At 50.8% G+C, this 12,596-nt stretch overlaps 1 protein-coding gene across 1 annotated transcript; it reads left to right on the forward strand.

The window, feature by feature from the left end:
* Positions 1-500: 500 nt before the first annotated feature.
* Positions 501-12,292, forward strand: LOC145503721 (keratin, type II cytoskeletal 75-like). The gene is made up of 9 exons (XM_081483849.1): positions 501-983; positions 2,759-2,967; positions 5,328-5,388; positions 6,222-6,317; positions 8,541-8,705; positions 9,481-9,606; positions 10,060-10,280; positions 10,882-10,916; positions 12,090-12,292. The coding sequence occupies exons 1-9, from the start codon at positions 504-506 to the stop codon at positions 12,290-12,292; spliced, it is 1,596 nt and encodes a 531-aa protein (XP_081339975.1). The 5' UTR covers positions 501-503.
* The last annotated feature ends 304 nt before the right edge of the window (positions 12,293-12,596 follow it).

Raw genomic sequence — 12,596 nt, forward strand, 5'->3', positions numbered from 1 at the left:
TTACAATGAGAATCAAATAACTTAATGCTTATGACTGACCTGCACATGGTCTGGCACAGATGAAATCCTCAATAAAAAAAATGTTTCCCTTATAAGTGACCATGATGGGAAGGCCGTAATCAAGTGTGTGGTTTCAGAGTCCAAGGCTCAAGAAAAGAGGAGGAGAAGGGAAGCCATGGGAATATCTGCAGCGTGTGGCTGAGAACGTGGGATGATTTGGGGGGGGGGGGGCTTGGGACCCAGGCCTGCCCCAGTTCCCAATTCCCAGGCCTGGTCCTGCCCTGGGTGGGGTGCTGCCTGTGATGATGAGCGGTGCAGGAAGATGGGTCGTGGCCAGACATACCATTGAGATGAACTCAACAGAGTGGTCTTTGATCTTCTCTGGCCAAGCCCAGTTCTCGAAAGGGATAAAAGTCAAGGAGAGTGGTGGAGAGGTAGACTTGGAAGGCTGCTCATCCCTGTGACAGTTTCACTCCTCTGACCCGCTGACACCGGCTCCCACCATGACCCAACGATCCTCTATCACCATCAAGTCAGGGGGCTCTCGGAACTTCAGTGCTTCCTCAGCCAACCTCCTCTCAGGCTGCCGGCCCAGCTTCAGTTCCGTCTCCATGATCCAGAGTGGGAAGAGCTTCGGGGGTGGCTTTGGAGGTGGCTTTGGAACCAGGAGCCTCCACAGTTTGGGGGGTAACAAGAGAATCTCCATCAGCAGTGGCTACCGCTCCAACCGGACCAGCTTCGGGGGTGCTGGCTATGGGCTGGGTCTTGGGGGCATAGGGTACAGAGTGGGAGGAGCTGGCTGTGGCTATGGATTTGGAGGTGGGATGATGCCTGGCGCTGGAGGTATCCATGAGGTCACCGTCAACCAGAGCCTCCTGACCCCCCTTCACCTGGAGATCGATCCATCCCTCCAGCGGGTGCGGAAGGAGGAGAAGGAGCAGATCAAGACCCTTAACAACAAGTTTGCCTCCTTCATCGACAAGGTGAGAGGGCGATGGGGTCCCCACCAGGAAAGCAGGTGGCACCCAGGAGTATCTCAGCTTTCTGTTCTTTTCTGAGGTCCTGGGGGCCAGAGGTGTGGAGGAAGTGATTTCCCACCTTGTCGAGATGAGAAAAATGTCCATCTTTGGACACCAGAGCTGTCTCTGACCCATCGCGAGAATATTGCTCTTTTGATAAATAGCCATGAACTTGGCTTAAAATTAGACAGCAAAAAAGGGATTGGTTCAGAGAGCAGAGGATCAAGGAATGGAAGGTTACAAGTTCAGCTCACAGAAGTGGGCTGAGGTCACTTTTCCCTGCCAGTCAACAAGGGCAAGACCTGTGGCAGCCTCACTATTGATGTGATTGGCAAGTGATGCGCTCAGGGTTTCAGACTTTCCTTTTGGTGAGAAGAAAGCTGTAATGTCAGCCCTGAGTCTCCCCTGCTGTTGGCCTGGAACCCTAGGGGTTTCCCCAGTTCTGGGGAAAGAAACAGTCCAGTGTGCACTACTTCCAGTTCACACGAGAGCTGATTGCTTTCATCTGGGAAGAACCAGCTCAAGAATCTAGATCATTCAGGCTCCAATCCTGGTGTCTGAAAGAAAGAGTGCTAAACTGAAGGGTAACCAGCTCCTATCATCAGCTCTCCTGCTGAGAGAATCCCTAACTTCTCAGGCCTCAGTTGGGTTGAACAGATGGACTCCAAGGTCCTCTTGCAGGTCTAACAGGCTATGAAATGCCTCATCATATGGACTCAGACCTTTGAATGCATAAACCTAACCACAGGGACTGCTGAAGCCTTTATCACTCATGTCCTCCACTTGATGTGATGTTTGCACCAACAGATGTGAGACTTCCAGGAGCCTGGTTCTGAGGGGAAGGATGTGGGCCCTACTTTTCCACAGTTCAACAGGAGAGGTCTTGGGGAATGAGGGGATATGGCTGGGGAGCACTTGGAGCCAGGACAATGGAAGAGAAAGTGGGAGTGGGATGCATTTGTTAAAGACCCTCTGTAGGCACACTGCCAATTCCAAAGTCTTGGAGGCTCTGTTCCTTCATTCTCTGAGGCTGTGTGTCACTCCAACTGCTCCCAACAGAGGGACTGGTTTAGAGAAAAAGGTTTTGCATGTTCCCAAGGCCATCTCCCAGTCTGAGGAGCTGTTGAGTGCAATTCAGGAAAACCAGATTAGTAGCACAAGACCACAGGAACCTGAGGTCTGAGAGAATAGAGACAAGAAGGAGCTTGTCCAAGGCCACACAGCTCATGAGGGACATGGCTAAAATTGTATCCAGATCCCCCTAGGGTGACTCCAGAGTGATCTACTCCAGCATTCCTGGATTGTGGTGGCAACTGAGTCCAGATTCTAGATCTAGAGAAATCATGTTGAAAGCAAAAGGGTGAATTTTCTGCCAAGAACCTCTTGCCCATTTATTGGGAACCAAAGATCTCACTCATGGTGGAGTGTTCTTTTCTTCAGCTACCAAACATCAGCACGGTTTGATGTATTCAGATGGTTTTCTGGCCCTCTGGCCCTCCTGCCTAGTCTCACCTCCAAACCCAGCCACTGCCAGTCTCCCAGCCCCATTGCACCAACATGGGCTTGGCTATTTCCATACCAGGCTCCTGCCAGCCTGACAAGGAGGAGGAGCCTGCTACCTGGACTCTGAGATCTTGCAGGGCTCCCCCTGCACTGTCGGGGGTCCTGTATCCCAGAGCCCTCTGCGAGCCAACGGCTGTAAAGACATACTCATGGATTCTCACCTCTGGCGGTGGCAGGTGCGGTTCCTGGAGCAGCAGAACAAGGTCCTGGAGACCAAATGGAGCCTCCTGCAGGAGCACAAAGCGACCAGGGCCAACCTCGAGCCCATGTTTGAAGGCTACATCAACAACCTGAGGCGGCAGCTGGACAGCCTTGGGGGAGAGCGCTCGAGGCTGGAGGTGGAGCTGAAAAGCATGCAGGAAGTGGTGGAGGACTTCAAGAACAAGTGAGTGGTAGCTCAGCCCTGAGGCTCCGGGGGAGGCCCTGGGCTCTCCTGAAGTGCCCAAGCCAGTGGGGAATAGGGCACACACTCAGGGCACAGAGGTGGACCCAGGAAAAGAACTGGGACTCTTAAGGACTTCCCTAGAGGTCCAGGGGTTAAGACTACATGCTCCCAATGCAGGGGGCAGGGGTTTGATCCCTGACTGGGAAACTAAGATCTTGCATGCCACACATGCGCTGTGCAGCCAAAAAAAAAAAAAAAGAATGTTGAGGTTTGGGGGAGGGGCTGGGCTTATAAACGATAACTCATATGGGCACACAGAGTGTGATACATACAATCCTGAAAACTCTGGAGATGAGGAAAGTGAGGCTCTGAGATAGCAACAGACCCATCCAGGGTTATACAAGTAGAAACGCATTAGTGATGAACTGAACCCATAGAATCTCATGCTCATATTTGTTCAACTCAATCTGATTACTGACTTACACAACATTCATGTGTCCACCCCAACCCTGGCCAAGGCTGGGGTATGAAGAACAAGGAAGTGTATCTACTGCCTTTTCCCTGGAACCAAACACACACACCATGCTAAACATAATGGTATGCTCATATCTAAAGATACAAATAATTTCTTATTTCTACAGTTTTAATTTAGTTTTAATGTTTGTTCTTGGGCCAAACAAATCAGTTTTTGTTACCACTTATATAAGGTAATGAGAGCCCAGATTTTAGAGTTGCTCTAACATGGTAACCACAAGCCACATGAGACAATTTAAATTAAAATCAAATTCTATTTAAAATTCAAGCCCTCAATGACACTAGCCACAATTCAAATGCTCAGTTACCACATATGACTAATGGGTCCCATAATACATGCAGGTATAGAGCATTTCTATCAACGCGAAAATTCTGCTAAACAGTGCTAGAGAACCTAGTCAGATTGACAATAATTTTTCTTTAAGATTTTTAAAAATATTTATTTGGCTACATCAGGTCTTAGTTGAGGCATGTGGGATCTAGTTCCCCAGCTAGGGATTGAACCCGGATCCCTCCACACTGGGAGTGTAGAATATTAGCCACTAGACCACTAGAGAAATCCTCAGATTTACAATCTTGGCTTAATCATTTACTGACTCAATATCTAAAGAAAGCGAAATTCTCTAAGTCCTAGTTCTTTTGTCTGTTAAAGGAGATATTAATAGTACCCACCTCATAGGGAGACTGAGAATATTAAAGCAACACTTGCTTGTAAAGTACTCAATAGGGTAGCCAATGCCTGGTACGTAGTAAGCTGTTAACATGTGTTAGCTATTTTTATTATATTGACAATTAAGTATAATGCATGTAGTGATGCAAACATAGACAAGAGAAGCAAGTGCTGACAGATAATTTATAATATCATGCAAATATGGGATAACAGTATTTCGATCCAAGAAGGCTTCCAGGAGGAAGAGACAAAAAAACTCAAGGTTGCAAAGAAAAGATGCACATTGGAGGGATATGGGAGATCTGTTGGAGAGTGTGCTGCTGGTTGAAGGACAGGAATGTTGCCGTGGTAGGTGTCTAAGAGGCCTGTGCAGGGCCACTTGAGGCTTGCCCTCTGGCAGACGCACTGTGAACTGGGAAACAGAGAAAGACAATTGCGTGGAGTTGGGTGAAGAAAAGATGATGTTTAATGAAAAGACAATTTTAGGAAACAATAAGGAAAATCAGATTTGTTTTCCCAGAGAACTTGGAAGAAGGCACAGTACTGAAGATTCTGTAGATAAAAGGTGCAATAGAAAAGTGGGAGAGAGTCTGGTGGTATCCATCCCGTGGGTTAGTATATAGCATAACAACAAGCTGACTCATGGATGGGAAAGAGCCTCTGAGAGGTTAAGGGACCTGCCCTGGGTTATTCAGCCAAATTCAGGTTATTCAGGAAAAAGGGATGGATCCCCCTCCACAGCCCAGCCATCCTGAGCCTCCGAGAGGGTGGGATTGGCTGATGCTTAAGAGGTGGGCTCCGGTCTAGGCCCAGCCTGCCCCCTTTTACTGTTCTCTGTCCCTCCCCTTGGCTTAGGCAAGACCGTGGGGTAAAAGGAAGGATCACACCCCTTCATGGGACCTCTGAGAATACAGCTGTGAGAAAGACCTCAGAAAGAATGAGGGGCAGTTCTGTTTTGTGTCGTTTCAGCTTGGGTTTTGTTTGGACAGGGGTGGTTGTGTGATGGATTTGGGGTTGGGTAGCATGTGTAGTAGGAGAGCAACACTTCAACAGTGCTCTTTCCAAGTCTGCTCTGGATTCCCACCTACACCCCCCAACTGGACCTCACTCCTAGAAGCCCTGCTCTGAACATCCATCCACTTCCTTCTCCCCGCAGGTACGAAGAGGAAATCAACAGGCGTACAGCAGCTGAGAACGAGTTCGTGGTGCTCAAGAAGGTGAGGAGACAGGGGTGCTCTGACCTGACTCCAGGCCCAGGGAGCCCCTCTCAGGAGTGACAGCTGCCACATAAGCCTGTGTGGCCCTGTATATGAGGCTTTATTTAATTTGCACAACCAATCTTGGAAGCATGTTTTACTTTAGAAGTGAGAAAACTCAGGTTCGTGGAGGTTAAATAAGTTGCCCCAGGTTACCCAGATAACCAGAAGCGAGTCAAGATCCAGGACACCCAAGTCTGAGTTGTAAATCTTAACACCAGCCCCCTCTCCAACGTGGATCTTATGCAGGGAAAGTAGAAGCAAAATGGGCCCTGTGCTGAGCTGAGTCTGTGAATCCTCAAGTCAGGCTCAGGAATGGGCATAGGACAGGGACCAGCCCCAGAAACTGTGGACCTTTCTGCTCAGCGTGGATGGGCAGAAGGAGGGGGAGATCCAGCCCTGGAGCTAATTTGGAGAGGGAGGAAGAACGGGAACAGCAATGTGGAAAGGGGAGGAAGGGACAGAGTACGAGGATCAGGGAAGCCTCAGGCAGAAGGAGAGGCCACAGGCAGTGGAGTCCCAAGGGCCCAGGATAATTCAGGTTGTCCTCACCTCATGGAGGTGACATGAGAGGTTTTTCTACGTAGCACCAGCTGATGAGCAGATGGGCGATCCCCAAGAACCTGGTCCACACACAGTTTGGATCCCCCTGTAAGTTCCACTCTATCCATAGCCTGGGAGAGGGAAATGCTCTCATCCCCGGGAGCTGAAGTTCTCCAACCTAACTCACAGACAGAGGGGACAGCTAACCCAAGATGGGTGGGATTCAGAGTGACTGCATGTTCTGTGCCCAGGACGTGGATGCTGCCTACATGAACAAAGTGGAACTGGAGGCCAAGGTGGAAGCCTTAATGGACGAGATCAACTTCCTGAGGTCTTTCTATGAAGCGGTAAGTAGGGCCAGGGGCTCCCCCCAGAAGGGCTGGAGGCTGGAGGCTGGAGGCTGCGGCTGAGCACAGAGGCTGCTGGCCCCTTCCCTGGTCTCCCCTCTGCTCCTCACTCCATGGCTGAGTTGGAATTGATGGAGTAGATGTTGCTTCCCCTACCAAGGGAGAATGTGAGTTTTCCCAGGGCAGCTGGTGGGTCAGATAAGGTGAGAAATTTGAGAATGTTCTGTTGGTCAGACAAAAGAGCTGCCTGCCAGCGAATTACTTGCAGTTTCCATAGAATGATCTGAGAAACCCAGCTCACCCAGCCCAGTTCAGATTTACCTGTTACATTTCCTATGGCAACTGCAGGATGATGCAATTATGCAGATCAAGTGGCAACTAGTGAGCCCTCAGGTGCTTCTAGAAGCACACAAAATAATTAACTGGCTCCACTGAAGAGCCATTTCGCTGTGTGCCTCTATAAGCCCAACGCTGAGCTCAAGGCTGCAAGATACAGTGCTGGGCAAATGCAATCAAGGCCCTAATTTCTTGGAGCTTCTGGGAGATGGGTAGCATGGAGAGAATCAAATAACTACCCCATTTCAGGGGTGATGGAGAAATAGACAACAGGGAGTAGTGGCAGGCAGATGGTGGGTGATAACCTGAAGGAACTGAGGATCCAGAAATGCCAGAAGGAGGCCCATGTGGCCAGTGTAGAATGAGTGAGTGGGGAGCAGCCGAGATGAGGTTAGTGATATGGAGGTAGGGATGCAGGGTGCAGGGTGCATCGCAGGTAGGCCTGGTAACAACAGGTGATCCACTCACGGGGTTGCACGTGTGTGATGCCCAACACAATCTGGTCATGTTCCAGGAGCAGGAACATGGACTCTGGGTCTTCAGGTGGCTTCAATGACCACCCACTTGGGGACAAAAAAAAACCCATCATTTTCTCTGCTTATTCACTTCAATGCTGAAAACCAGGGTGATGTTGGCTCCCAATGCTGAGCAGCAATCCTGTGGGCTGAGACTCCCCCAGCTAGGTCAGCTATCAGGAAAAACTATTTTGGAAACGCAAATTGCAACCTAACAGCAACAAAAGAATAACTTCTTGAAGCAGGAAATGCATGAACCAATTGTTAATAAAGAAAGGAATTAACAATTGATATTGTTGCTTAAAGAATTGGGCTTTGGATCAGTGATGCTTAGATTTTACAGCTCATTAGAATCTCCTAAAGATCTTGTGAGAACACCACTTCTGATTCAGCATGGTGATACTGCTAGTTTGAGGATCACATTTTGGGAACCACTGTTTTAGATGATTCTATAAAGTCATCATTAACAAATTACTTGTGGATTTTCTGCTTCAAAACCCATTTTATACAGGTGTTAGGTGTTCTGTCGTGTCTGACTTTTTGCGACTCCATAGCCATAGCCCACCAGGCTCCTCTGTCCATGGAATTCTCCAGGCAAGAATACTGGAGTGGGTGGCCATTCCCTTCTCCACAGGATATTCCCGACCCAGGGATCGAACCCAGGTCTCCTGCCTTGCAGGGGGATTCTTTACCATCTGAGTCACCAGGGAAGCCCCATACAAACAAACGTGAATGTATTTAATGCTCACAGAAATCATGGGAGGCAGTAGTAGGACTAGTCTCTCTGAGGTTCAAAGGTGCCATCTAACCTGCTTGGCAGATCCTCGGCTTGAATTTTTTAGGTCTTTCTGCTGTTTCCAGGCGGTTTCCATTTCCCTTCCCCGAGGAGCAGGGAGGAGCAAGGTTAGGAAATGGGGCTGGGACAGAACAGCTTTCCGGCTCTTTCTGACTCAGCTTTCTTTCCCAAGATAATTACTTTATTTGGAATGAAAGGTTGCATTTTCTCAGAACATGAGACATTGTGGAACTGACAGGTTATAACAAGGTGTGTGCCCTTGACAGTGGGAGTGACTTCTAGAGAATCTTGGCTACAGTTACCTGAGCTGCTGCTCCTTCTGTGCAGATGGAGAACAGGTGTTAACCCAGTGACCTGTCTACTGTCCCCCCAGCCCTTTCAGACTTCAATAGACTGTTCCATCCTGTGGCGCAAGGGAGGCCCTCAGTGCCAGGGTCTGTTCTGGGGTGCTGGGCACAGTCTCCCAACACACACGCACAAGTGCACACATGCACACACAACACACATGCAGATACACACACACACAAGCACACAAACACACCCAACTTCAGCTTTCCCATGTGGGCCTCCTCGCAGGAGCTGGCTCAGCTTCATGCCCAGATCTCTGAGACTTCCGTAGTCCTGTCCATGGACAACAACCGCAAGCTGGACCTGGACAGCATCATCTCCGAGGTCAAGGCCCAATACGAGGACATCGCCAACCGCAGCCGGGCCGAGGCTGAGTCCTGGTACCAGATCAAGGTGAGGTGTTAAGGTCAATTTCATGAAACAGTCTCAGAGAACTGAGATTTCAAAGGCAGATTTGATAAGAGCCTTGTCCTCCCAGTCTGATGGGCTTGGAGGGATCTAAATTCAGCTTGGGGCTCACTCTGTCAGAGCACTCCTCAGGCAGCATCGTCAGGACCCAGGGGAATAGCCAGGCAAAGGCAAGAGGTGGTCAGTCCTGCCCCAAGGAGGATGGACACCCCTCTGATGCCTTGTAGAGGAGAGACAAGGGACAGCTGGACAGTACCGGCCACTAGTACCAGTAGGTGCAAGAGAGGGAAGGTAGGAACAAGAGGTAGGTTTAGCTTCCTGCATCCAGAAATGAGAGGTAGAAACAGCTGGGGCTGAGAGGCTGAGCAAAGGCTGGTTAGGGGTTACCCAATGACATTTTCCGGATTAGAACGGAGGAGTCCCTGGGGATACAAGACCTGGTGCCAGGAAAAACATATGAATGAGCTTTAAAATTAGAAAGTGGCAAGCACCCCCGAACGATGCTGAGTTTGTGGGGGTGAGGCACCTGAACATGAAGATGAAGGACCAAAGCTGGGACATAGGAAGGTCCACCTGTGAAGTGGTGACGTTGGATATGGGGAGTGAAGGGCAGAGCCAAGAGACAGTGCGATGGATTTGATGGAGAGAGCTGAGTGCAAAGAGAGGTGACTCTAAGGTTTGCCTCAGAAGCCCTGTTGGGCCCTGGGAAGCCACCACCTTCTGGCCTCACTGCCCTTCCCCTCCTTCTCCTTACCCCCAGTACGAGGAGCTGCAGCGGTCTGCCGGCCAGCACGGGGAAGACCTCCGCTCCACCAGGATGGAGATCTCTGAGTTGAACCGGGTGATACAGAGGCTGCGCTCTGAGATTGAAAACGCGAAGAAGCAGGTGGGGCTGAGCAACCATTGGCCATCTTATCCATTCCCCTGCCTCAGCCCATGCAGAGAGTTCTCCCCAGATGAGTGATCGTCCAGTAATATAAACTTGTAGTCTTCTGCCCCCACAGAGAGGCCAGGAGCTTCTTTCTGAGATCTGTCCAACATCACTTCCTCTTGGAAAGATGCTGTCCTCTGGAGGCATACATGGCAAAACTGATTCACTTTACTTACCCATAATTCAGAGAAGTTCATATTGAACGGGACCCCGAAAACCATTTCTCCATCCTAAGTTGCAAAGTATCCAAGGAGAACATAGATTAATCTCATTTTTAAAGACGATGATACTCCAACCTCCTTTGCATGAAATCCGTTTCAGGAAATTCTTCCGTATTTTTAACCTAAAGCCCATATCTTCCATCCTTCCTTGTGGACAATTTCATAAATTCCTGTGTCCTCCTGGCAGTGTGCCACGCTCCAGGCTGCCATCGCTGACGCTGAGCAGCGTGGGGAGCTGGCCCTTAAGGATGCCAAGCACAAGCTGGCCGAGCTGGAGGAGGCCCTGCAGAAGGCCAAGCAGGACATGGCGCGGCAGTTGCGTGAATACCAGGAGCTGATGAATGTCAAGCTGGCCCTGGACATCGAGATCGCCACCTACAGGAAGCTGCTGGAGGGCGAGGAGTGCAGGTAGGCAAGCTCCTCCTCTCGTGGTTCAGACAGATGCCACCAGAGCACTGTAGCAATGCCACAGTGGCCAAGATCCCCACAGTGTCAGGCCCCAAATAGAAATGCTCAGAATAGAAACGGACTTAAAACTCAGATGATCTCCTGAGGCGTCCTGAAGTCATTCCCAGAGCTCTGTTGGGACCCAGAGCAGGGGCCAGGATAGAAGGTGTCAGGCGGAGGTGGTCCATGACTACCTGGAAGGCCATCGGCAGGGTCGTTTCTGCCCAGGCCTTGTGATCAATGAGGCCACACTCAGGATGAGGCGAGGCTCAGTCACTCTGTGTTTGCCCAGAAAGACCTACCATCTGACTGTCCCTCCCAATATAGTCAGTACAAGTCTGTCTCCCTATTTCGCCATATATTTGGATTTGATCTCTCTTCTAATGTCCCCTCCCAGAGTCACACCAGCTTCCTACAACTAAAAGGATGATTAAAAGGTTTGTTCAGCACAGTGCCTAGAGCACAGCCAGCCCTCTGTGCTGATAGCTTTAAATACAAAGAACCCAGGGTTCTCTAACTTCTCAGCAAATGAAATATGTCTTTCTCTCCCCTCCTGCAACAGACTCACTGGAGAAGGTGTCGGGCCCGTGAATATCTGTGAGTAAATGTCTTGGGATGACAGAAAAGTGGGAGACAAAACAGAAGCTAACAGCATCATTTTTGGTGAACAGATAGTGAATGAGCAGGGGCAGGGATATCATTAAGACCCTCTGAGGGGCTCTGTGGAGACACCTCTCTTCTTTGGCCCTTCCTCCTAGTGGGGTCAAGAGAGGTTCGTCGTGGGGTCACAAATCCAACTCCACCCAAATCCCTGAGGACCTCAGTTATGGGACAGGACTACTCACAAAGCAACAGATCCCTCATTTGAACACCTGATTTCTCAGCTAGTTCTGGCAGAAATTCAAACTAACAAGAGGCTATTAAAGACCTGAAGACCTGTGTTGAGAATTGAAGCAAATTAACTGAACAAGAAAGCAGAGAGGCTTGCCCTCAGGTCCCAGGAAGGAAGCCAGCAGGATTCATTCTGCAGAAGGACCCAGCAGGCTCCAGCAGCAGCCATGGAGTGTGGAGTCCCAGGCATGGGATGTAGAGTTCCCTGGGGCCCCTGTGGGTCCGGCCATGGGAGGGAGGCTGGAAACCCAGGATGAGAGAGGGCTGGAAACTAGTGAGTTAAAGAAACAGGGATGCCTCGCCTGGAGAATCAGACCCTGAGAGGGGAGATTGAAGAAGCATCTTCAAATGTTCCACAGGATGTGGCAAGCTGCATTTTCCATTGCAGAAGGGATTTGAGCAGAAACAAAAGGATCACCTCTCAAGGAGGCAGTAGAGGGGATTCCAGTTTGGAGGAAGTTCACCTGGATCGCCTTCGGGCCCTACCCATCTGGGAAGCTGTGATGCCCGCACAATATCTGGGGCCTCCTGTCTCACCCAGTGGGAAAGCCCCGGGTAGAGAGGAGGGACGAACACAGCTCAGGGGCCGCAAGCCTTGCTTTCTGGCAGGTGTGACCTTGGGCCTGCCACTTGGTGTCTTTGCACCTGTCTCTTCCCCTGAAAAATAGAGGTATCATAGTAAGGGCATCCTCTCAGGCCTGTCGAGGAGACCTCTGTGGTCACAGCTGGGCAGGCTATGAAAATTGCCATGTCCTGTGTTCGTTGAGGCAGCAGGTGATGGGGACCATGAGGCTCCCTGGGGAGCCTGTGGGAGGGAGGCGTCTGGACACAAGACCCTGGGAGGAGGCTGCCAGTGTGACCTGTGCCTTCTCTCCACAGCCGTGGTCTCCTCCTCCGGGGGCTCGGGCTACAGCGGGGGCGGCGGCCTCTGCATGACCGGGGGCGGCTATGGCTTTGGCAGCAGTGGCTTCGGCAGCAGCGGCTGTAGCTTCAGCTCCACCAGCGGCCGCGGCATGAGCGGCACGAGCTCCAGCGTGCGTATCATCTCCAAGACTTCGTCCAGCAAGAGTTACAGGAGCTAAAGGGCCCCGGCCCCACTGCCTCCCCTCTAAGGCCCCTGGCCCCCAGGCCTAAGACCCGCCGCTTTGCTGACCCCCATGCACTGAATCACCAGAGGCACCGGGAGCAGGAAAGTAGCCTGTGAGTCCCCAGCTCGCCTGTTCATCCCTCTGCCTCCAAACAGGTCCCTGCAAAGGTACCCCACTTGCTCCTCATCCCAGAGCCCTCCAGGGCCCAGAGCATCCATTCCAGTGGCCATATGCCAAGATCTGGGCTGGGGCATTCCTTCAGGAACTTGCTCCTGTCTGACCCAGATCTTCGGCAGCC

Source organism: Giraffa tippelskirchi, chromosome 4 (genome assembly GCF_054371585.1).
Source record: "Giraffa tippelskirchi isolate mGirTip1 chromosome 4, T2T-mGirTip1v1.2.pri, whole genome shotgun sequence".
Classification (NCBI taxonomy): domain Eukaryota; kingdom Metazoa; phylum Chordata; class Mammalia; order Artiodactyla; family Giraffidae; genus Giraffa; species Giraffa tippelskirchi.

What these genes read in the sequence shown, in the direction of transcription:
- LOC145503721 (XM_081483849.1), top strand. Translation starts at nt 504, where the DNA reads ATGACCCAACGATCCTCTATCACCATCAAGTCAGGGGGCTCTCGGAAC. An exon ending in AGTTCGTGGTGCTCAAGAAG is followed by an intron (nt 5,389 to 6,221) that starts GTGAGGAGACAG and finishes TTCTGTGCCCAG; the next exon opens with GACGTGGATGCTGCCTACAT. An exon ending in TTGAAAACGCGAAGAAGCAG is followed by an intron (nt 9,607 to 10,059) that starts GTGGGGCTGAGC and finishes TCCTCCTGGCAG; the next exon opens with TGTGCCACGCTCCAGGCTGC.